This window comes from Salvelinus namaycush, chromosome 1 (genome assembly GCF_016432855.1).
Source record: "Salvelinus namaycush isolate Seneca chromosome 1, SaNama_1.0, whole genome shotgun sequence".
Taxonomy (NCBI): Eukaryota; Metazoa; Chordata; class Actinopteri; order Salmoniformes; family Salmonidae; genus Salvelinus; species Salvelinus namaycush.
The window spans coordinates 9,879,084-9,903,261 of record NC_052307.1 but is presented as its reverse complement, the minus strand read 5'-3'; the positions used below and the strand labels follow the sequence as shown (position 1 = coordinate 9,903,261).

The 24,178-nt window shown below is 46.1% G+C and overlaps 1 protein-coding gene across 1 annotated transcript; it reads left to right on the top strand.

The window, feature by feature from the left end:
• The first annotated feature begins 2,951 nt into the window (after window positions 1-2,951).
• On the top strand, window positions 2,952-23,944 carry LOC120050356 (rhotekin-like). The gene is made up of 12 exons (XM_038996944.1): window positions 2,952-2,963; window positions 7,026-7,225; window positions 7,391-7,452; window positions 13,815-13,868; window positions 16,177-16,294; window positions 18,817-19,041; window positions 19,264-19,358; window positions 19,962-20,068; window positions 20,152-20,280; window positions 21,088-21,253; window positions 21,466-21,570; window positions 23,315-23,944. The coding sequence occupies exons 1-12, from the start codon at window positions 2,952-2,954 to the stop codon at window positions 23,923-23,925; spliced, it is 1,884 nt and encodes a 627-aa protein (XP_038852872.1). The 3' UTR covers window positions 23,926-23,944.
• Window positions 23,945-24,178: the final 234 nt, after the last annotated feature.

The window sequence follows — 24,178 nt, the reverse complement described above, 5'->3', positions numbered from 1 at the left end:
TAAAATCCTTTGCTAGACAGAGTTTCCACCATTGTTAAATCTATGATGTGGAGTGTAAAAGTGCACACTTTGGGAAAAGGGTAAAGAATTGGGAAGCAGCCAAACTGTCACATGAATCTTTCAATAGGAATTTGTGCTTGTTGTTAAATGCCATTTTCACAGTGTTGAAAGGAAAAACCACACAGTAACTGGATTGTCTCATTTCAAGAATGTGCTAACACTTTTATTCTATTGCGAGTGTGATGGATTATACAGTGCGGGGCTTTTTCTGGATTAAAATGGGGTTTAGGTGGGGGGCATGGCCAATGGTGCAGCTGTTGACTTAATCACTGAAATAAAAGCTAGGGAGAATTTTTTTTTTTTTAATTAATGGATGTTGTTTGAGTCACTCAGATAGCATAAACCATGGCAAAATGTGTAGAATTGTAGGACATTTTCTTAAAAGAAAAAAGTCAGCCTCATTGCAAAATGTGTAGAATTGCAGGAACTTTATTCTCTTTGAGAACTAACAAATACTTAGAGGCCCTCCTGTTGGCCCCAGTGACTACATGTAGCTGTTCTAAAGCAAAGTTCCTGCAATTCTACACATTTTGCAATGAGGCTGACTTTTTTTCTTTAAAGAAAATGTCCTACAATTCTACACATTTTGCAATGACACACAAATCTAAAAGTTTGAGTGACTCAAACAAAATCCATAAAAAAATGTTTTTTTAAATTATTCTCCCTGACTGTCTAGCTTTTATTTCAGTGATTGTTAGTTCTCAAAGATAATCCTAGTTATAAATATATAGGCCCATTTATCTTTTCTACATACTTTATATCTGTTTTTAGTCAATCAAGTTTTATTGGTCACATACACATATTTAGCAGATGTTATTGCGGGTGTAGCGAAAATCCTTGTGTTCCTAGCTCTAACAGTGCAGTAGTATCTAAAAACAATTCACAACAATACACACAAATCTAAAAGTAAAATAATGGAATTAATAAATATATAAATATTAGATAACACTGACAAAAAAAATCCGCCCCGAAAATGTTATTTTTTTTTATTCATAGGCGGCCCGAAAAAAAACTTGGCCCGCCCAAGACTAGTGTTACAAAATATATAGGTCTCCTCCACCAGCTCCCTCTCTCTTAGCCTGGGGGACAAGGTTATAAAAGATACTGCTGAGTCATGCCCTCTGTCTGTCTGTGTCTGTTGGTCTCTGTGTAGGTGTTGTGCTGTCACATTGTGTCCCCTAAGGGAACTATGTTATTCATCTCCAGTCCAAGCGGGCCTCCCTATGGTTTCTTAAATATGTTTTAGCTCAGCGATAGCACACCTGATTCAACTAATGATCAAGAGCTTAAGTAGTTGTGGGGACTCCCGAGGTACTGGGGTTAAGAAACACTGTCATATTTTATTTTTTTACTAGGTAAGTCAGTTAAGAACAATTTCTTATTTTCAATGACGGCCTAGGAACAGTGGGTTAACTGTTCAGGGGCAGAACGACAGATTTGTACCTTGTCAGCTCGGGGATTTGAACTTGCAACCTTTCAGTTACTAATCCAACGCTCTAACTACTAGGCTACCTCATGGGAAAGAGCATTCCAACGATCACACAACTTAATATTTATCTTAATATTACATAATAAACAAGATTAATTTTCCAGTCTTTAATGAATCCTGTAATAATGGGAATCTCAATATTCTGTCAATCATTGCCTGATGTAATTTAATGGGGGCATTTTGATGAATCATTTAAAATAACATACATTGGATTACATCAGTTTATAATAGACAATACAAGGAAATCCTGTTAATTGAGGGGGTGATTCACATCCCCCAGTCTAACTCTGCAAAAGATTCAACCTGGGGTGCCAGCCTCTTCATGTGGCTAGCAGATGCCACGTGTGTTGGACGCCCGTAGCGCCAATCCGGCCAAGGTCCTCCAGGCAAATGTGGAGAAGCGTGCCGGGCAGGTGCCGGCTCTGTCGATGTACCCCGAGGCGATGTGGTGGAGCCGTTTTGCACCAAACGTGTGATAGTGTCCCGGCATTACCTGGTCCACCTGCTCACTATCCACCAGCCCCACCAGGCGCTCACAGCTACTGACGTAGTCGCTGACCCGGCTGGTGGGCAGCCAGTCGACCATGGCTCCGTCATAGACCACGTCCCCGCTGAACAGCATCTTGTTGTCCCCGTCGTGCAGGCAGATGCTTCCCCGGGAGTGGCCGGGCATGTGCAGCACCGTTAGCTGCCTGTCGCCCAGGTTGATGACATCACCTGAGGGAGAGCAAGGAGAGAGAGACGGGGAAAATGGACTCATTGAGCAATAAGATATTCCAACTGCATTGCAGCACTGACACAGCAGAAGTGTATTGACTGGCGCACAAATTACACAGGGATAGGACGCTAGGTGGGGAGAGTTTGCTCCAACTTTGCCAAGTGAGCAGCAATGAGTGAAAATGAAACAAGACGGGTCAAAAGACCTGCTATGATGAAGAATATGGTTCAGGAGTGTGTGTGTGTGTGTGTGTGTGTGTGTGTGTGTGTGTGTGTGTGTGTGTGTGTGTGTGTGTGTGTGTGTGTGTGTGTGTGTGTGTGTGTGTGTGTGTGTGTGTGTGTGTGTGTGTGTGTGTGTGTGTGTGTGTGTGTGTGTGTGTGTGCGTGCGTGCGTGCTTGTTTGTTTTAGACGTCTTCATGGGTCCAAATTCCAAAATGGACCTGGAGCTTTCCCATCCGGACCTGATATGCATCTGTTTTTTTTTAAATATAGAGATCGTTCCAAACGGACCTGAGGACAGCTAGAGCCGTTCCGTACAGACCTGGTCGGATCCAGATGCGGTCCTTCTCCTTTAACTTTTAATTCTGTCATTTTAATTCCATCTTCCATTGATTCGTGTAGATATCTTCAAACTTTTGCCACACACAGAGCGAGGCTCTACGGCTGTAGCTTATTTAAGCAATAATGCCCAAGCAGGTGAGGTATATGGCCAATATACCACGGGCTAAGAGCTGTTCTTATGGACACAGCGCTTAGCCGTGGTATATTGGCCATATATCAAAGCCTCAAGGTGCCTTATTGCTATTATAAACGGGTTACCAACGTCATTAGAGCAGTAAAAATAAATGTTTTGTCATACCCATGGTAAACGGTACGATATACCACAGCTGTAGTCAATCAGCATTAACGGCTCGAACCACCCAGTTTATAATGCCGCTTTGATGACTCATGATTGGTCAACAACAAGCTACACGCTCCACTCTTGTATTTGTATTTATTAAGGATCTTTTCCTGGGGTGCAGCAACATTAAGGCAGTTATATACAAAAACTAAATATTACATGACTACATGTCATAATACTTTTCACAACACATTAAGTGTGTGCCATCAGGCCACTACTCTAGTACCACATACAATACATGACCAAATGTATGTGGACACCTGCTCATCGAACATCTCATTCCAAAATCTTACTCATTAATATGGAGTTGGTCCCCCCTTTGCTGCTATAACAGCCTCCATTCTTCTGGGAAGGATTTCCACTAGATGTTGGAACCTTGCTGTGGGGACTTGCTTCCATTCAACCACAAGAGCATTAGTGAGGCTGGGCACTGATGTTGGGCGATTAGTCCTGGCTCGCAGTCGGCGTTCCAATTCATCCCAAAGGTGTTCGATGGGGTTGAGGTCAGGGCTCTGTGCAGGCCAGTCAAGTTCTCCCACACCGATCTCAACCAATCATTTCTGTACGGACCTCGCTTTGTGCACGGGGGCATTGTCATGCTGAAATAGGAAAGGGCCTTCCACCAAACTGTTGCCACAAAGTTGGAAGCACAGAATCGTCTAGAATGTCATTGTATGCTGTATCGTTAAGATTTCCCTTCACTGGAACTAAGGGGCCCGAACCATGAAAAACAGCACCAGACCATTATTCCTCATCTACCAAACTTTACAGTTGGCATTATGATATCGGGCAGGTATGTTCTCCTGGCATCCGCCAAATCTAGATTCATCCGTCGGACTGCAAGATGGGGAAGCGTGTTTCATCACTCCAGAGAACGTGTTTTCACTGCTCCAGAGTCCAATGGCGGCGAGCTTTACACCACTCCAGCCAATGCTTGGCATTGCGCATGGTGATCTTAGCATTGTGTGCAACTGAGGACAGACTATTTTTACACGTGCTGCACGCTTCAACAGTCAGTCGTCCCGTTCTGTGAGCTTGTGTGGCCTACCACCTCGCATCCGAGACGTTGTTGCTCCTAGACGTTTCCACTTCACAATAACAGCACTTACAGTTGACCGGGGCAGCTCTAGTAGGGCAGACATTTGACAAACTTGTTGGAAAGGTGGCATTCTATGACGCTGCCACGTTGAAAGTCACTGAGCTCTTCAGTAAGGCCATTCTACTGCCAATGTTTGTCTATGGAGATTGCATGGCGGTGTGCTCAATTTTATACACCAGTCAGCAATGGGTATGGCTGAAATAGCCAAATCCACTATTGAAGTGATGTCCACACACTGTTGTATATATAGTTTATCTACAATACAAAATCCATGTGTATGTGTGTGTGTAGAGTGTGTGTGTTATCATGTGTGTATGTATCATGTGTATGTGGGTGTCTGTGCCGGTGTGAAAAGCAAGAAAAAAAAAAAAAAAATTATAAAATGTAGGCGCTCTCTCTCTCTCTCTCTCTACTGCAGCAGTCACGGTTCTCCTGGCCCTGCCCCTCCCTCTCCTGGCCCTGCCTCTCCCTCTCCTGGCCCTGCCTCTCCCTCTCCTGGCCCTGCCCCTCCTTCACTCCCTCCCTCTCCTGGCCCTGCCCCTCCTTCGCTCCCTCCCTCTCCCTCTCCTGGCCCTGCCCCTCCCTCTTCTGGCCCTGCCTCTCCCTCTCCTGGCCCTGCCTCTCCCTCTCCTGGCCCTGCCCCTCCTTCGCTCCCTCCCTCTCCCTCTCCTGGCCCTGCCTCTCCCTCTCCTGGCCCTGCCCCTCCTTCGCTCCCTCCCTCTCCCTCTTCTGGCCCTGCCTCTCCCTCTTCTGGCCCTGCCTCTCCCTCTCCTGGCCCTGCCTCTCCCTCTCCTGGCCCTGCCTCTCCCTCTCCTGGCCCTGCCCCTCCTTCGCTCCCTCCCTCTCCCTCTCCTGGCCCTGCCCCTCCCTCTTCTGGCCCTGCCCCTCCCTCTCCTGGCCCTGCCTCTCCCTCTCCTGGCCCTGCCCCTCCTTCGCTCCCTCCCTCTCCCTCTCCTGGCCCTGCCTCTCCCTCTCCTGGCCCTGCCCCTCCTTCGCTCCCTCCCTCTCCCTCTTCTGGCCCTGCCCCTCCCTCGCTCCCTCCCTCGCCTACCCCTGCCCCTCACTCCCTCCCTCTCCTGGCCCTGTCCCTTACACTCTCTCTCTCTCTCTCTCTCTCTCTCTCTCTCTCTCTCTCTCTCTCTCTCTCTCTCTCCTGGCCCTGCCCCTTACTCCCTCCCTCTCTCTCTCTCCTGGCCCTACCCCTCGCTCCCTCCCTCCCTCTCCTGCCGTTGATTTTGCTAATTTATTAAAAATAAAAAAACTTAAATCACATTTACATAAGTATTCAGACCCTTTTATCATTACTTTGTTGAAGCACTTTTGGCAGCGATTACAACGTCAAGTCTTCTAGGTTATGATGCTACAAGCTTTGCACACCTGTATTTGGCGAGTTTCTCCCATTCTTCTCAAGCTCTGTCAGGTTGGATGGGGAGCGTCGCTGCACAGCTATTTTCAGGTTTTTCCAAAGATTTTCCATCGGGTTCAAGTCTGGGCTCTGGCTCGGCCATTCAAGGACATTCAGAGACTTGTCCTGATGCCACTCCTGCGTTGTCTTGGCTGTGTGCTTAGGGTCGCTGTCTTGTTGGAAGTTGAACCTTCGCCCCAGTCTGAGTTCCTAACCTGCTCCAGAGCACTTTTCATCAAGGATCTCTCTGTACTTTGCGCCTTTCATCTTTTCCTTGATCTTGACTAGTCTCCCAGTCCCTGCCACTGAAAAACATCCCCACAGCATGATGCTTCCACCACCATGCTTCACCGTAGGGATGGTACCAGATTTCCTCCAGACATGACATTTGGCATTCAGGCCAAAGAGTTCAATCTTGGTTTCATCAGACCAGAGAATCTTGTTTCACTGGTGCCTTTCGTGTGCCTTTTACTGAGGAGTGGCTTCTGTCTGGTCACTCTACCACAAAGGCCTTATTGGTGGAGTCCTGCAAAGATGGTTGTCCTTCTGGAAGGTTCTCCCATCTCCACAGAGGAACTCAGGAGCTCTGTTAGAGTGATCATCGGGTTCTTGCTCACCTCCCTGACCAAGGCCCTTCTCCCCCGATTGCTCAGTTTGGCTGGACTGCCAGCTCTAGGAAGAGTCTTGGTGTTTCCAAACTTCTTCCATTTAAGAACGATGGAGGCCACTGTGTTCTTGGGGACCTTCAATGCTGCAGAAATGTTTTGGTACCGTTCCCCAGATATGTGCCTCGACACAATCCTGTCACAGACAATTCCTTCGATCTCATGGCTTGGTTTTTGCTCTGACATGCACTGTCAACTGTGGGATCTTATATAGACAGGTGTGTATGTTAAATGATTAAGCATCTTGGTGTCTGCGTGCCGGAGGGGAGGCAGAAGGGCGTAAGGGCATATTTACAACTTCTTCCTGACTACTCTATGCCCCGACCGACCCACGCCTCACCGCACAGAGACACCAGAACGCTTTCAGGGATACACTCCACTAATGGGCCCACGAGAGAGAGAGAGACACACACACACACACACACACACACACACACACACACACACACACACACACACACACACACACACACACACACACACACACACACACACACACACACACACACACGTTTGCCCTCTCTCTCCCATAAACACAAACGCTCTTCTTCACAGTCATTGTCACATTTAAATTGAACTGTCACACTTACCCTCTTGTTACAGTCTCACTCCACACTCAAAGACCAACCCTGTTCCAGTCAGTAAAATGTCCTAACCCATCTCTCCCTCCCTCTCTCTCTGCCTGCAGGACAGTAACATCCAGAAGAAGATAGACCATGAGATCCGGATGCGTGACGGGGCCTGTAAGCTGCTGGCTGCCTGCTCCCAGAGAGACCAGGCCCTAGAGGCCTCCAAGAGCCTGCTCACCTGCAACATCCGCATCATGGCCTTCATGTCAGAGCTGCAGAGGATGAAGGAGGCCCAGGTCATGCAGAGGGTCGCACTAAGGTCAGAGGGTAAACGGGCAAGGCAAGGGGGCGGGGTAGGAACTTAGAGGCGCATAAATGGAGGTATACCCATAGGGTGAAGGGTTTAATGTGTTCTAAGTGTGCAATTGAGCAGGGTTTACAATTAGAATTTCCGTTGTCATCCTCTTCTTTCTGTCTCTACTAGGTCAGCGGATGCAGGGCCCACGGACGACAGACTACCCTGTAAAGGAAAGGTGGCCATCTCAGGTAGGCCCCAGGTGTGTGTGTGTGTGTGTGTGTGTGTGTGTGTGTGTGTGTGTGTGTGTGTGTGTGTGTGTGTGTGTGTGTGTGTGTGTGTGTGTGTGTGTGTGTGTGTGTGTGTGTGTGTGTGTGTGTGTGTGTGTGTGTGTGTGTTTACCTATGTAAAGGAAAGATGCATGTCTACCCAATAGCAGAGCTTCATGTAGTCCACTTCATCAGCCCCAGGCCCTGACACCCTGTCTCATCTCCTATTATGCCATGCATATGCTGTCCGTCATGCTGAGGGGGGCAGGCTCATGATAAGCAAGATCGTCTCTGGGTCTCTTAGCCACCCCCCAAGGAGGACCCCGCACTAGGGAGGGGTGAGGGTATGTGGGTTATGGAAAGGGGTGAATTTAAAGGGTGAGTGGGATAAGGGGTTAGGCTGGGTGTAAGGGGGGAGAGGGAGGACTGGGTTTGGGGGGAGAGGGAGGACTGGGTTTGGGGGGAGAGGGAGGACTGGGTTTGGGGGAGAGGGAGGACTGGGTTTGGGGGGAGAGGGAGGACTGGGTTTGGGGGGAGGGAGGACTGGGTTTGGGGGAGAGGGAGGACTGGGTTTGGGGGGAGAGGGAGGACTGGGTTTGGGGGGAGAGGGAGGAATGGGTTTGGTGGGGAGAGGGAGGAATGGGTTTAGGGGGGGATGGGTTTGGGTTTGGGGGGAGAGGGAGGACTGGGCTTGGGGGGAGAGGGAGGACTGTGTTTGGGGGGAGAGAAGGAATGGGTTGGGGGGGATGGGTTTGGGGGGAGAGGGAGGACTGGGCTTGGAGGGAGGACTGGGTTTGGGGGGAGAGAAGGAATGGGTTGGGGGGATGGGTTTGGGGGGAGAGGGAGGACTGGGCTTGGGGGGAGAGGGAGGACTGGGCTTGGGGGGAGAGGGAGGACTGTGTTTGGGGAAGAGAAGGAATGGGTTGGGGGGGGGAATGGGTTTGGGGGAGAGGGAGGAATGGGTTTGGGGGGATAAGGAATGAACGGGTGAGGATGACGTTAGGGGGGGAGGGAATGAGGGGGTGAGGATTTAAACATTTTATTGTTTAAAGAAATTATGCAAAAGAGGTGGCAAACAAGTTATGCTGCTCAGCTGATTGGTTGACATATTGTCAATGGAGAAATGTTGTGACTAAACTTAACACAAAGAAAAATAACTTGTATTACCAAATAAAGATAAATTACATAAAACACAATGGAAAAATACTTTGGAGTACCTTAAATGATACCATGGGCAGAAAACCTAATTAATCTCCATCGTTCATTGAAGGTGATGGGTCATTTATAACAAAACCTTTCGATATTGCCAATCATTTCAATGACTATTTCACTACTAAAGTGGAAACACTCAGACATGAAATGACAACATTGAACAGTGAACCATCATATTTTTGTATAAAAGATCTAATAATGAAAGAAGAGGATTGCTGTTTTTATTTTGGTCAAGTCCGTGTGGGAGAGGTGGAAAAGCTATTGATGGGAAACTGTTGAGAATGGTAGCAGACTGTGTTAAAATATACTCAGCAAAAACAGAAATGTTCCTTTTTCAGGACCAAGTCTTTCAAAGATAATTTGTAAAAATCCAAATAACTTCACAGATATTCATTGTAAAGGGTTTAAACACTGTTTCCCATGCTTGTTTAATGAACCATAAACAATTAATGAACATGCACATGTGGAATGGTCGTTAAGACACTAACAGCTTACAGACGGTAGGCAATTAAGGTCACAGTTATGAAAACTTAGGACACTAAAGAGGCCTTTCTACTGACTCTGAAAAACACCAAAAGAAAGATGCCCAGGGTCCCTGCTCATCTGTGTGAACGTGCCTTAGGCATGCTGCAAGGAGGCATGAGGACTGCAGATGTGTCCAGGGCAATAAATTGTAATGTCTGTACTGTGAGACGCCTAAGGCAGCGCTACAGGGAGACAGGTTTGACAGTTGATCGTCCTCACAGTGGCAGACCACGTGTAACAACACCTGCACAGGATCGGTACATCTGAATGTTACACCTGCCGGATGGGTACAGGATGGCAACAACAACTGCCCGAGTTACACCAGGAATGCACAATCCCTCCATCAGTGCTCAGACTTTCCGCAATAGGCTGAGAGAGGCTCAACCGAGGGCTTGTAGGCCTGTTGTAAGGCAGGTCCTCACCAGACATCACCGGTAACAACGTTGCCTATGGGCACAAACCCATCGTCGCTGGACCAGACAGGACTGGCAAAAAGTGCTCTTCACTGACGAGTTGCGGTTTTGTCTCACCAGGGGTGATAGTCGGATTCGCGTTTATCGTCGAAGGAATGAGCGTTACACCGAGCCCTGTACTCTGGAGCGGGATCGATTTGGAGGTGGAGGGTCCGTCATGGTCTGGGGCGGTGTGTCACAGCATCATCAGACTATTTACACAAATATTTACAAATGTTAAGTTTGCTAAAAATAAACGCAGTTGACCGTGAGAGGATGTTTCATTTTTTACATGTCATTTAGCAGACGCTTTTATCCAAAATGACTTAGTCAGGCGTGCATTTCTTTTTTTTAAATGTATTTATGGTCCTGGTATTCGAACCCACAATCTTGGCATTGCAAGCACCATGCTCTACCAACGGAGCCGTATTACCACCCCTATTTGCTATATCTTTAACCAAACGTATAGGAGAGTGTGTCCACAGGCATGGAAGGAAGCTAAAGTAATTCCACTGCCTAAAAATAGTAAAGCACCCTTTGCTGGCTCTAACAGCCGCCCAATCAGTTTGCTGCCTATTCTTAGTAAATTGATGGAGAGGATTGTGTTTGACCAAATACAATGCTATTTTTCAGACAAGTTAACTACTGACTTTTGTCGTGTCTTTGGCTATGCCGGATTAAGTGATATGACATGCTATTCTATAAAATCCTTTCTCTGTAATTAATATTACCTGATTGAGCTAATCATGTAAATGTAATTAACTAGAAAGTTGTGGCACCACGAAATAATATTTATAGAGCTGTTATCTTCCGAATAAACTCTTAAAGACCTAGTAATATTTTACATCAATGGCAGTCAATGTTAATCGTCACATTATTTCAGTCTCATCTGAAAGTTGTAAATTCTTGGTTATCTTCACGAACCCTGGCTAACAAGTTGAATCAGCAATACAAAATTGGGTTTAATTATTTATTTACTAAATACCTAACTAATCACACAGAATTACATATACACAGAATGAATCATACCTTGATTACCAATTATGTCATAAAGGAAAACGTCCCTGGTGGGTTGGGTTTGAGTGAAAGAGCGGGAAGACTGAGGAACAAAGGGAGAAGCTGTGCTATCGTAAATACAATATCCTATGCATTCTAAATTACCGCCCATTTGGAAAAGGAAAATGCAATAAATATTTACTCTGAGCTGCGCTTCAATAGGTTGGTGGTAGATGGAAGGCCGTGTTGCCCAACAGAGTCCTTTGTCCTTTGAAGAGTGTCTCTGGTGGTGAACGGGATACGTTGTAGTGTCGTCGTTGTGTGGTAGACGGGATACTCTGTCTGTCCTTTCCTAGCCCACATTTACAGCTGCTGTTGCTAACTCAACGGCTAGGATGTCTCACTTCTTTAGTGAATAAGAGTTCAAAGTTCATACCATTCACAACCAAAGCTCACGCTGAGGTTGGCTTAGTTCTGTAGTTGACATGTTAGTCCTTTTTAACGTATGGACCGTCGTCCTCGGAACAGGAGGTTACATTTTTGTCAAGGGCTTTAAATAGTGGAGGGAGAAGGGTGTGTTTTCATAGTTTTATAACCCATGTCTCTTCACAGGGGCGGGCCACTGATTAGCAGAGCCCTAACCTTATGAAAACCCAAATCTCTCATTTGGAAGCTAAAATTACATTTAATCTTTTCACCAATAATTTTAAATTCAAAGATTTAAATTGCTCAACAATTCCATGTGAATCTGATAACTCTGTGTAGACTTTCCACTGTAGAGTTTGTCATCCTATCATTGATGAGAATGTCTCAGATGACAACCGAACTGACATCATATTCATTAAGTACCAACGCATATGTTCAACTGGTCGGATTACGAAAATATGGTACATTTCCCCCCAACTTCTTTGATGTTCCCAGACTCTGTTTAACAAAGGCTATTCAAGAGTCCCTCTGTAGAGTCAAGAGAGAGAGGGAAGGGAGAAAGGTATTTATGGGGGGGGGGGTCATAAACCTTACCCACAGGCCAGTGTCATGACACTTTCATCATGGGTATAGAGGGCACTCAACTACTACTGCACTGACTTAGATGACTGATGATTGGTTAATGGTAATGGATAATAAGTTGGAGCTATATTGTTAGGTTTCAGTGCAGCCTTTGATGTTATTGATTATAAATAGAAAAAACAAACTTGCAGTGGCTTTACATCACCTGTCATCACATGGTTGGAGAGTTATTTATCCCCCCCAAAAAACAGAGAATATTATTCAATGGAAGCTTCTCTGACATCAGATATGTACAGTGCGGTGTCCCTCAGGGCAGTTGCCTTGGAACGTTACTCTTCTCTATTTTTACAAATTATTTGCCACTGGTCTTACACAAAGCTAGAATGAGTATGTATGCGGCTGATTCCACACTCTACATGTCAGCACCCAAAACCAGTGAGCTCACTGAAATTTGTGTTTGATTCAAAATATTTAGTACGTTGACATGCACAGTAATAATTCGATATTCAACTGATTATGTCAGTAGGCAGATTATGCAATAGTCATGTAAACACCTTATTCTACTTATCTTAATCGGCGTACGGTCAAAATCGAAATAAGCATCTGCTGATTAAAACACCTGGTTTTCTGGGCAATCTTTTGAATTATCAGGACGTGTAAACATCTTAATGGGCATTCCAGTGGTGTATCTGATCTGCCAGCACCGGGAGCTCAAATCTCTCTCTTTAGCGCGAGTGAAGTGAGTTCGGAACTGGATGTACATGTCTTAGAAGTAGTTTTCACAAACAAACATATATTATGTCCGAAACTCAGAACAAATATGCTTCCCAAAAATAACATGGTCGCTGTGGTAGAACGTTTAGTTTGATTGGCAATTTTCGGCATTGATCAGAGTGCCATCAGGTAGCCTGATTTCAGATGTGTCCATGTAAACAGGATTATTAAAGAAATCGTTCTTCTTCCAAAGCATTTAAATGTTATAATCAAACTATTATATTAATCTGAGTATCCACAATAGTCTCATTATTGTTTGCATGTGAACATACTCCTACTCATTAAAGGGTGTGATCATTGCGCAAGTTGAGGAAGCCAAACTTCTAGGTATAACATTGGATGGTCAGTTATCATGGGCAGTGGTCTGTTATACAATATATTTTTTAGACAAAAGTCAACTGTACTAGTTGTTCAGGCTTTGGTCCTATCTTGATAACTGTCTGGTAATATGGTCATGTACTGCAAAGAAAGACCTAGCAAACCTGCAGCTGGCTCAAAACAGAGCAGCACACCTTTCCCTTAACACACCCATCATTTTTTGTTGTTGTATTGTTTGTATAATGTTTTAGTTGCATTGTTTGGATATCGTTGTATTTTACATTTGTGTGACTTTCCTTGTCTATCAATGTTTTGTTACTTGCCATGTTTTTTGTGGACCCTACGAAGTGTAGCTGCTGCTTCGGCAAAAGCTAATGGGGATCATAATAAACTAAACGAAATAAAAGGATGAGGGTGGGAGTAGAAAGGAAAATAGGTAATTAAAGGATTATGATGAACTGCGCTGGCTCAGTGGGAGGACAGGAGGACAGAGGGCTCTGAGGCCTGTCTGTCTGCTTCGGACTGCTCTCAGATAGAGGGGCACACACACACACAAAGGGAGTTGTTGAGTTGATGAACAGAAGTTGTGACTTATCATTGATTGACTGGGTAGACAGGAAGCCATTTAGCTAGTAAGCTCAGTTCAGAGCATGGACTATGTTAGACTAGACATCCACTGTACAGAAATTCATCATACACACACAAGCGCGCGCACACACACACAGATCACACACCACACACACACAGATCACACACCACACACACACACACAGATCACACACCGAGTGGCATTATGACAGTGACTGCCTGATGGAGGAGATAAAAGATCAGGGATCTGTGTGTGTGTGTGTGTGTGTGTGTGTGTGTGTGTGTGTGTGTGTGTGTGTGTGTGTGTGTGTGTGTGTGTGTGTGTGTGTGTGTGTGTGTGTGTGTGTGTGTGTGTGTGTGTGTGTGTGTGTGTGTGTGTGTGTGTGGTACGTGTTTCTGTGTGTGTGTGTGTGTGTACGTTACATTTGTGGCTGATTTCACTGTCACTCTGACTGTCCTTTGTCATTGCAGACCTGCGGATCCCTCTCATGTGGAAAGACACAGAGTACTTCAAGAATAAAGGAGGTGAGGAGTCAGTGTGCAAGAACTGGTGTGAATAGACTCATCAATGTGCTATTATCCATTGCTTTGATTTTGTGTGAAGAGATGTGATGTGAGTCAACTGAGTGAGTGAAGCCATGTGAATCGATTCGAATTTGGGTAAAGTGGTATCCACAAAGCCTCCCAGGGTAGGAGTGCTGATCTAGAATCAGTTTAATCTTTTAGATGATAATGAATAACATTACATGGACAGGTGGGAGATCGGATCCTATGTCAGCACTCCTACTCTGAGACGCTTTGGGCCCTGGGCAAGAAAACTCTTAATGTATTAGAACTGAAGCACTGAACATTTGACCATAACAGTTCATGCTCTTTTAAAAAGACGTGTAGATCTTAACTTCTATACGGCTATTGAAATGTATGTACGTTTCTATTTTTCCCTCTGTAAAGTCAGCAGCTCACTGACAAGCAGACATTCCAACAGTAAGTGATTGGGTATGATGGCCTCGGGCTTAGAAACCTGCCGCGCAGACAGCCCTCTTCTGTTCTGTTGTCTTTGTCTGTGCTACTGCAGCAAAGAGGCCTGGATCTGCGTAGGATCTGGTAATTGTAGTTCTAGGTGCTCTTTTGATACTGCTGTGTTCTGGTTTATATTGACTGCTACGTGTTATGGTAAAAAGACTCCTTGGTGAGGTCTGAAACCCGACTCCTTGGTGAGGTCTGAAACCCGACTCCTTGGTGAGGTCTGAAACCCGACTCCTAGGTGAGGTCTGCATGAGCTAATAGATCTATACGCATACTAATGAACTCCAGGGACAGGAGCCTTGGTGGAGCTTAATGAGGCAATTAGTGCAGGTTGTTAAGTGCAGTGGGAAGATAAGGAAGCCCAAGATGGCAAGGACAGAGTGTGTGCTTTTGATACATGCATGCACATACACACCTGCACTCACACTCCCAAATACATTTAGTGTAAAATGATACACTCACACTCCCAAATACATTTAGTGTAAAATGATACACTCACACACCGTGCTGCATGTGAAGAACACTCTTAAAGCTACTTAGGCCAGACTCTCACAGTGCGGCTGTCCAAGTCCAACAGCTGCTAGAGTTGGTGTTGTTCCTCCCAGTCTGGCCAGTGTGACAGCCAAACCCACAATCCTCCAATCATTTACTCTGTAGCCTCCGTCTGTTTAAAACATCCACAGAGGGTGCAGATAGTGCCAGAGGAGTTCTCAAGTGGGGAAATCTAGTCAAATGTCTTCCACATGCTGCTTTTCTCACTTCTCTCTCTCTCTCTCTACCTCTCTCTCTCTCTACCTCTCTCTCTCTCTACCTCTCTCTCTCTCTCTCTCTACCTCTCTCTCTCTACCTCTCTCTCTACCTCTCTCTCTACCTCTACCTCTCTCTCTACCTCTACCTCTCTCTCTACCTCTATCTCTCTCTACCTCGCTCTCCCTCTACCTCTCTCCCTCTACCTCTCTCCCTCTACCTCTCTCTCTCTACCTCTCTCTCTCTACCTCTCTCTCTCTCTCTACCTCTCTCTCTCTCTCTACCTCTCTCTCTCTCTCTCTACCTCTCTCTCTCTCTCTACCTCTCTACCTCTCTCTCTCTCTCTCTCTCTCTACCTCTCTCTCTCTCTCTCTCTCTCTACCTCTCTCTCTCTCTCTCTCTCTACCTCTCTCTCTCTCTCTACCTCTACCTCTCTCTACCTCTCTCTACCTCTCTCTCTACCTCTCTCTCTACCTCTCTCTCTCTCTCTCTACCTCTCTACCTCTCTCTCTACCTCTCTCTCTACCTCTCTACCTCTCTCTACCTCTCTCTCTACCTCTCTCTCTCTACCTCTCTCTCTCTCTACCTCTCTCTCTCTCTACCTCTCTCTCTCTACCTCTCTCTCTACCTCTCTCTCTACCTCTCTCTACCTCTCTCTCTCTCTCTCTCTCTACCTCTCCCTCTCTCTGTCTACCTCTCTCTCTATCTCTCTCTGTCTACCTCTCTCTCTATCTCTCTCTGCCTACCTCCCCCTCTTCTCTCTGTCTACCTCTCTCTCGCTCTGTCTACCTCTCTCTCTACCTCTCTCTCTCTCTCTCTCTACCTCTCTCTACCTCTCTCTCTCTCTACCTCTCTCTCTCTCTACCTCTCTCTCTCTCTACCTCTCTCTCTCTCTCTCTACCTCTCTCTCTCTCTACCTCTCTCTCTCTCTACCTCTCTCTCTCTCTACCTCTCTCTCTCTCTCTCTACCTCTCTCTCTCTCTACCTCTCTTTCTCTCTCTACCTCTCTCTCTCTCTACCTCTCTCTCTCTCTACCTCTCTCTCTCTCTACCTCTCTCAGAGCTGCATCGGTGTGCAGTGTTCTGTCTGCTCCAGGTGGGGGCGGAGATCCACGACACAGACATGGTGATAGTGGACCGGACACTCACCGACATCTGCTTTGACAACACCATAGTGTTGTAAGTCCTATTTGGGTTGTGTTGTATCTAAGGCTGCGTTTACACAATTATTGGCAAAAGAGCTAATCTGATTGGTCAAAATACCAATTAGTGGAAATATATCAGAATTGGGCTGCCTGTGTAAACACAGCCTTGCTGTCTTATCTTTCATATAGAGAGTGTTGTTTGGTCTGTATAAGGGCATGTTTATTTAATGTCATGATTGTATGATAAAGATAGATAAGATTAAGGTAGATAATGGATATATTTTTGAAATCCTGTATCAGTAACTGATACATATATAGTACCAGTCAAAAGTTTGGACACACCTACTCATTCAAGGGTTTTTCTTTATTTTTACTGTTTTCTACATTGTAGAATAATAGTGAAGACATCAAAACTATGAAATAACACATATGGAATCATGTAGTAATCAAAAGAGTGTTCAACAAATCAAAATACATTTTATATTTGAGATTCTTCAAAGTAGCCACCCTTTGCCTTGATGACAGCTTTGCACACTCTCAACCAGCTTTACCTGGAATGCTTTTCCAACAGTTTTGAAGGAGTCCCCACATATGCTGAGCACTTGTTGACTGCTTTTCTTTCACTCTGTGGCCCAAATCTTCCAAAACCATCTCAATTGGGTTGAGGTCGGGTGATTGTGGAGGCCGGGTCATCTGATGCAGCACTCCATCACTCTCCTTCTTGGTCAAATAGCCCTTACACAGCCTGGAGGTCTGTTGGGTCATTGTCCTGTTGAAAAACAAATGACAGTCCCACTAAGTGCAAACCATGTGGGATGGCATATCGCTGCAGAATGCTGTGGTAGCCATGCTGGTTAAGTGTGCCTTGAATTCTAAACAAATCACTGACAGTGTCACCAGCAATGTACCATCACACCTGCGCCTCCATGCTTCACGGTGGGAACCACACATGCGGAGATCATCCGTTCACCTACTCTGCATCTCACAAAGACACGGCGGTTGGAACCAAAAATCTGAAATTTGGACTCATCAGACCAAAGGACAGATTTCCACCGGTCTAATATCCATTGCTTGTGTTTCTTGGCCCAAGAAAGTCTCTTGTTCTTATTGGTGTCCTTTAGTAGTGGTTTCTTTGCAGCAATTCGACCACGAAGGCCTGATTCACACAGTCTCCTCTAAACAGTTGATGTTGAGATGTCTCTGTTACTTGAACTTTGTGAAGCATTTATTTGGGATGCAATTTCTGAGGCTGGTAACTCTAATGAACTTATCCTCAGTAGTAGAGGTAACTCTTGGTCTTCCTTTCCTGTGGCGTTACTCATGAGAGCCAGTTTCAACATAGTGCTTGATGGTTTTTCCGACTGCAGTTGAAGAAACGTTAAAAGTTCTTGACATTTTCCGCATTGACTGACCTTCATGTCTTAAAGTAATGATGGACTGTCGTTTGTCTTTGCTTATTTGTTCTGTTCTTGCCATAACATGGACTTGGTCTTTTACCAAATAGGGCTATCTTCTATATACCCCCCTACCTTGTCACAACACAACTGATTGGCTCAAACACATTAAGAAGGAAAGACATTCCACAAATGAACTTTTAACAAGGAATACCTGTTAATTGAAATGCATTCCAGGTGATTACCTCATGAAGCTGGTTGAGAGAATGCCAAGAGTTTGCAAAGCTGTCACCAAGGCAAAGGGTGGTTACTTTGAGGAATCTCAAATATAAAATATATTTTGATTTGTTTATCACTTTTATGATTACTAAATATTCCATATGTGTTATTTCATCGTTTTGGTGTCTTCACTATTATCCTACAATGTAGAAAATAGTAAAAATAAAGAAAAACCCTTGAATGAGTAGGTGTCCAAACTTTTGACTGGTACTGTACACTGACTGTACAAACCATTATGAACACCTGCTCTTTCCATGACATAGACTGACAGGTGGATCCAGGTGAAAGCTATGATCCTTTATTGATGTCACTTGTTAAATCCACTTCAATCAGTGTAGATGAAGGGGAGGAGACAGGTGAAAGAAGGATGTTTAAGCCTTGAGATTATTGAGACATGGATTGTGTATGTGTGCCATTCACCAGTTGAGGGTGAATGGGCAAGACAAAATATTTTAGTATGGTAGTAGGTGCCAGGCGCATTGGTTTGTGTTATGAACTGCAATGTTGCTGGGGTTTTCACGCTCAACAGTTTCCCGTATGTATCAAGAATGGTCCACCACCCAAAGGACATCCAGCCAACTTGACACAACTGTGGGAAGCATTGGAGTCAACATGGACCAGCATCCCTGTAGAACACGTTCAACACCTTGTAGAGTCCATGAGCTGACAAATTGAGGCTGTTCTGAGAGCAAAAGGGGCTGCAACTGAATATTAGGAAGGTGTTCTTAATGTTTGTACACTCAGTGTACATTCTGTGTATGTATAAGCATGTGTTTTCGGTGTGTGTGACTGTGTGTGTTTGTATATATTTGTTTTTGCTGTGTGCATGCATTTCTATGCACGTATAACTGTGTATCTCTCCATATGTGTTTGCCGTATCAAGCAGCGAGGCCAGCCCGGGATTTGAGCTGCGCGTGGAGATGTACAGCTGCTGTTCAGAGGAGGACTACTCGACAGGGAGCACGTCTCGGAAACTAGCCAGCAAACTGAGCAGCTCTCTGGGCCGTTCGGCAGGGAAGAAGCTCCGCGTCGCCATGGACCCTGGAGCCTGCAGCCCCATCAGCAACGGAGGAGGAGCCACGCTGCTGCTGCCTCTGCCCACAGTGGTGTGAGTGTGTTTATGTTGTGTACACACGCTACTTCTCTAGTGATATTCACACACCCTGAGACGTATTTCTAGGCATGTAGTGTACAGTCATTCATACAGACACACGTATGCAGTCCTGCAGCGAAACACCCACACAAAGTCACTGACGTAGACACCGACGTGTGTATTTAGTACCACAGTCACACAGCTCACCAGTGCCTCTGCCATGTGTTCTGTTCACAGGGGACCGAAGTACCATCTCTTGGCCCACACCACCCTGTCACTGTCACACGTCCAGGACAGCTTCCGCACACATGACCTCAGCATCTCGGGCAACGGTAGATCACAGTAGGGATGTGGTTTATCCATGTACAGTAAATATGGGTCAGACTTCTCTTTCTCTCCCTCCCTCTGTTTCAGTACCTCTCGCTCTCTCAGCCCTCCACACCTCTCTGATTCAGAGGGGTTGGGTTAAATGCAGAAGACAACATTTTGGTTGAATGCATTGTTGTGCTACTGACTAGATATCCTCTTTCCCCATGTCTTTCTCTCTCCATTTATCCCAGTCTCCCTCCCTCTCCCAGCCACGATGTTAGCTGTCTGACAGTCATTGTCAAGGTCATAGTAATAAATTGGAGTCAGTGCTGTGTAAAACTCCAATGATGAGGTGTACAGGGGAGTAGACACCATGACATGTGCTGCTGCTTAATTCATTGCCCCTTACTTACAGCTGTAATAAAGTTTGATGGGCACTCCACTGTTGTTCGGGGCTCACCTTGCAGCTGTGACACTTGTATTCCCTGCTATTGTGTGTGTGTGTGTGTGTGTGTGTGTGTGTGTGTGTGTGTGTGTGTGTGTGTGTGTGTGTGTGTGTGTGTGTGTGTGTGTGTGTGTAGATGTTTCATTCCTTTCTCTCTCTATCCCCCTGTCGTTCCCTGTAGAGGAGTGTTCACACTGGGTGCCTCTCTACGGCAATGTGTGTTGTCGCCTGGCTGCCCAGCCTCACTGTATGACCCAACAGATGATGAGCGGCTGCTTGAAGGTCAAGGTGAGGGTGTCTGTGTGTGTTTGAGAGGATAGCAAGGCATGTCTCTCTCTCTCTCTAATTAGCGTCTCTATCTCTCACAGCAGTTTGGAGGTGACCCTCAGAGTTGGACAAACGTCTACGGCGTCCTTAAAGGGACAAACCTTTTCTGTTACCACCGGCAAGAGGATGTAGAGGCTAACATAGAGCCGGCTTTTACCATTTCCATCAATAAGGTCAGTGGATGGAGAAAAAAAACGTCCCACATACGCACACTCTCAACATGAAACAATAAAGCATGCTAGCTGGTGGCCCCTGACCCACAGCAAAAAGTCCTCATTCAGCTTCAGACAGAGACAGTTCTGTAGAATCATGCATCAATCAGCAGCTCTGACTGCTCTGCTCTCAGGATCAAGCTGAACCCAGTGAGGCGGAACAGGGCACTGCTGCCACCTACTGGTGGGGATGGGGAAATACATTTGGAGTACTGTCTTTAGGGTGTCACAATAATATCTCCTTTCTCCTGAAATGTACACTCGTTTACTACTTCCCAAAGCATTGGATTGGTGGAGGCAGGGGCTACAGGAAGTTTCCACCCATTATACCAGTCATTTCCTTTCAAATTAGTGAAGGGAAGTGAACATGTGCACACTTTGGGAGGAATGAGAGACAATTGGGACGTATTTAACTAGGCAAGTCAGTTATGAACAAATTCTTATTTACAATGACGGCCTACCCCGGGCCAAACCTGGACCATGCTGGGCCAATTGTGCACCGCCCTATGGGACTCTCAATCACGGCCGGATGTGATACAGCCTGGATAGCTGATAACTGGGACAGATTCATGCTTGAGGTTACTTGAGTGGACTTGGCATATATGTCACTCACTGCTCTGTGTGTCAGTAAGTGCATTCACGCACTGTGAGTTGACGAGAAAATAAATGCTTTGATGCTTAAATTCATCTTTTTGGGGGGGTTATTGAATCATTTGGTCAAATGCAACACTATTAGCTGATTGTGTGTGTGTGTATCCGGTCTGTTAGAAGACGAGAATACGGGCGTCAGAGAAGGACCGCCACAATAAGGCCCAGAGTATCTGTATCAGTAACCATTATGGAGGAGAGGAGGTGACACACACACTCTCAGCAGACAGTCGTGAAGACACACACCGCTGGATGGAGGCCTTCTGGCAACAGTTCTATGACATGAGTAAGTAGGCTGATCACATGATTAGGGGCCTGAGTTCTTCATTGGTGAGCTCAGGGGAAAACTCCTGGCCCTAGAGTAGACATACACACCCTACACTATAGGTCCTGATATGCTCTTGTTCATGTGCTCATTGACTCCTGATGTGTCGTTAGTGGTTTTCTCAGGTTGATTGGATGTTGGAAGATGACTGACAGTTTCCTTCTTCCCTGCAGGCCAATGGAAGCAGTGCTGTGACGACTTAATGAAGATTGAGCTGCCATCGCCCCGGAAACCAACCCTGGTCACATCGAAACAGGGTTCTCTTTACCACGAAATGGGTAAGACAGCGACCCAAATTGTCCATAATACTTTTTATATGATTCAGTAATATGTTGTGGACACTTAGACTTGAGTTTCTTTCCGCTTTTATTTATTAGTAATAAATCTAGAACATATAGTAATTTGTTAGTTAGTTTATAAGTTTAGGGTTACAAAAATCATAGCTTAATAATAGGTTAATAGGTTTACAAAAACAAATACATTTAAATATATACGGAACAAAAATATATAAATACAACATGCAACAATTTCAATGATTTTACTCAGTTACAGTTCATATAAGGAAATCAGTCAATAGAAATAAATAAATGAGGCACTAATCTATAGATTTCACATGACGGGGCAGGGGCGCAGCCATGGGTAGGCCCACCCACTTGGGAGACAGGCCCAGCCAATAAATAAAAAATCCCGGAAAAAATGGCTTTATTACAGACAGAAATACTTCTCAATTTCATCAGCTGTCGGGGTGGCTGGTCTCAGATGATCCCACAGGTAAAGAAGCCGGATGTGGAGGTCCTGGGCTGGCGTGGTTATACGTGGTCTGCAGTTGTGTGGCTGGTTCAATGTACTGCCAAATTCTCTAAAACAACCTTGGAGGCGGCTTATGGTAGAGAAATTCTCTGTCAACAGCTCTGGTGGACATTCCTGCAGTCAGCATGCCAATTGCACACTCCATCAAAACTTGAGACATCTGTGTCATTTTGTTGTGTGACAAAACTGCACATTTTAGAGTGGCCTTTTATTGTCCTCAGCACCAGGTGCATCTGTGTAATGATCATGCTGTTTAATCAGCTTCTTGATATGCCACACCTGTCAGGTGGATGGATTATCTTGGCAAAAGAGAAATGCTCACTACCAGGGATGTAAACAAATGTGTGGGCAAAATCTTAGAGAAATACGTTTTTTGTGCGTATGGAACATTTCTGGGATTTTTATTTCAGCTTATGAAACATGGGACCAACACTTTAAATTTTGTTCAGTATATTTCCAGAGGATGATAGTCCCCTTAACCACATGCGTGTTTCTGACTGTTCTAACAGTGGTGGTACATATGCATGAGCTCTCCATCGGACTCTACTCTGAGCTGCCTGCCACCACACTAGCACACCAACCAACCTCTATGCATAATGGATGGAAGTGTTCTTTTCTCTGACGTGCTGACTCTCTCTCTCTCTTCCTTTATCTCTCTCTCTCTTTGTGTTTCTCATTCCTTCCTTTTTGGCTATCACCTTCCCTGCCACTCTCCCTTGTTCCTGTGCTCAAATTACATTTCCCCCCTTTTTCCCACCATTATCATTCTATTCCCATCATTGTTAATTTTACACTCCAATGGAATTCTAATATTCATACATTCTAAATGAACTCCTTTTTACCGCGTTATGCACATCAATTTATTCCCCAAATCATGTATCACAACTTTATTTCACCCTGCCCGTCAATGCACATACCTGCCCCCCCCCCCTGGACCCTAGCCCCCCTCACCATCCCGTCCTGTGAGGGTATCTTGCTGCAGGATAATGCTGTGTCTGCTGAGATTCGTGCTCTGCTCTCCTCCTATTACAACGACAGGTGAAGTACCAGTGGGGTCCACTCACACACTGCAGTATTGAACCTGACCCCACCCCCCCCTTCAACTAGCATCACCAAGTCTAGGTCTAGCCTCTCTGAACTGTATTCCACTGTCTCAGCGTTATTAGGACGGTCTGTCCGACCACAGTAATGACTTTCCTCTGTTCCTCCTAGTTATTGACACCTCTGATGACATCAGTACGGTGACGGACATCCTGGCGCGGCGGATGGAGGAGCTGGAGCTGAGGAGCCAGCTGGGGACCTCTCCTCCCTGGATGTCCCTGTTCGAGGAGTCTCCTGGTTGCCCCCGCACCCACAACCGCCTCCCCCACAGCCCCCTGCGCTGCCCCCGGCCCGGCCTGCTCTCCTCAGAAGCCAGCCTGACCTCGGACAGCGACAGCCCCTGCAGCACCAGCCCTTGCTCCCGCTACAGTGGCTGGGCAGAGCCCCTCTCCCTCTCCTCCCCCTCCTCACACTTCCGCCCCCGCACCCTCTCCCTGGACGCCAAGCTCAGCACCCTCAGGGGCAGGGGGTATGGAGGGGTGTTACAGTGCTCCTGTCAGCCCCCCTCCTCCTCCTCCCTTGCCCCCATCCCAGCCCAATGCGTCCCCCAGGCCACCCTGTCCTGCTCCAGCTCTACCTCCAGTAACAGCTCCAGCGAGGGCAGCCACAGCCCTGAGTTGTCAGACGGCACCCCTTTCTCACGCCCCTCTTCGGCCCGTCAGAGCCTCAGGAACTTGAGGGCTAAACTGGACCCCCGGAATTGGCTCCAGAGCCAGGTATAACCCAGCTCAGACCCCACTCATCTAAACCACAGAGCCAGGTATAACCCAGCTCAGACCCCACTCATCTAAACCACAGAGCCAGGTATAACCCAGCTCAGACCCCACTCATCTAAACCACAGAGCCAGGTATAACCCAGCTCAGACCCCCAGATCACCCAAGGTCCTGGTAAGAACTGACAGGAAGGAAGCCCCCACTTCCTTTCTGATGAAAGGGCGTTGGTATTAACTGGAATGACTTCACTCTAATGACAGG

Excerpts from the sequence above, each read along its gene's own strand:
- LOC120050356 (XM_038996944.1), top strand. Across the intron at positions 7,226-7,390 it reads ATGCAGAGGGTCGCACTAAG|GTCAGCGGATGCAGGGCCCA; the intron begins GTCAGAGGGTAA and ends TGTCTCTACTAG. Across the intron at positions 16,295-18,816 it reads TTTGACAACACCATAGTGTT|CAGCGAGGCCAGCCCGGGAT; the intron begins GTAAGTCCTATT and ends TGCCGTATCAAG.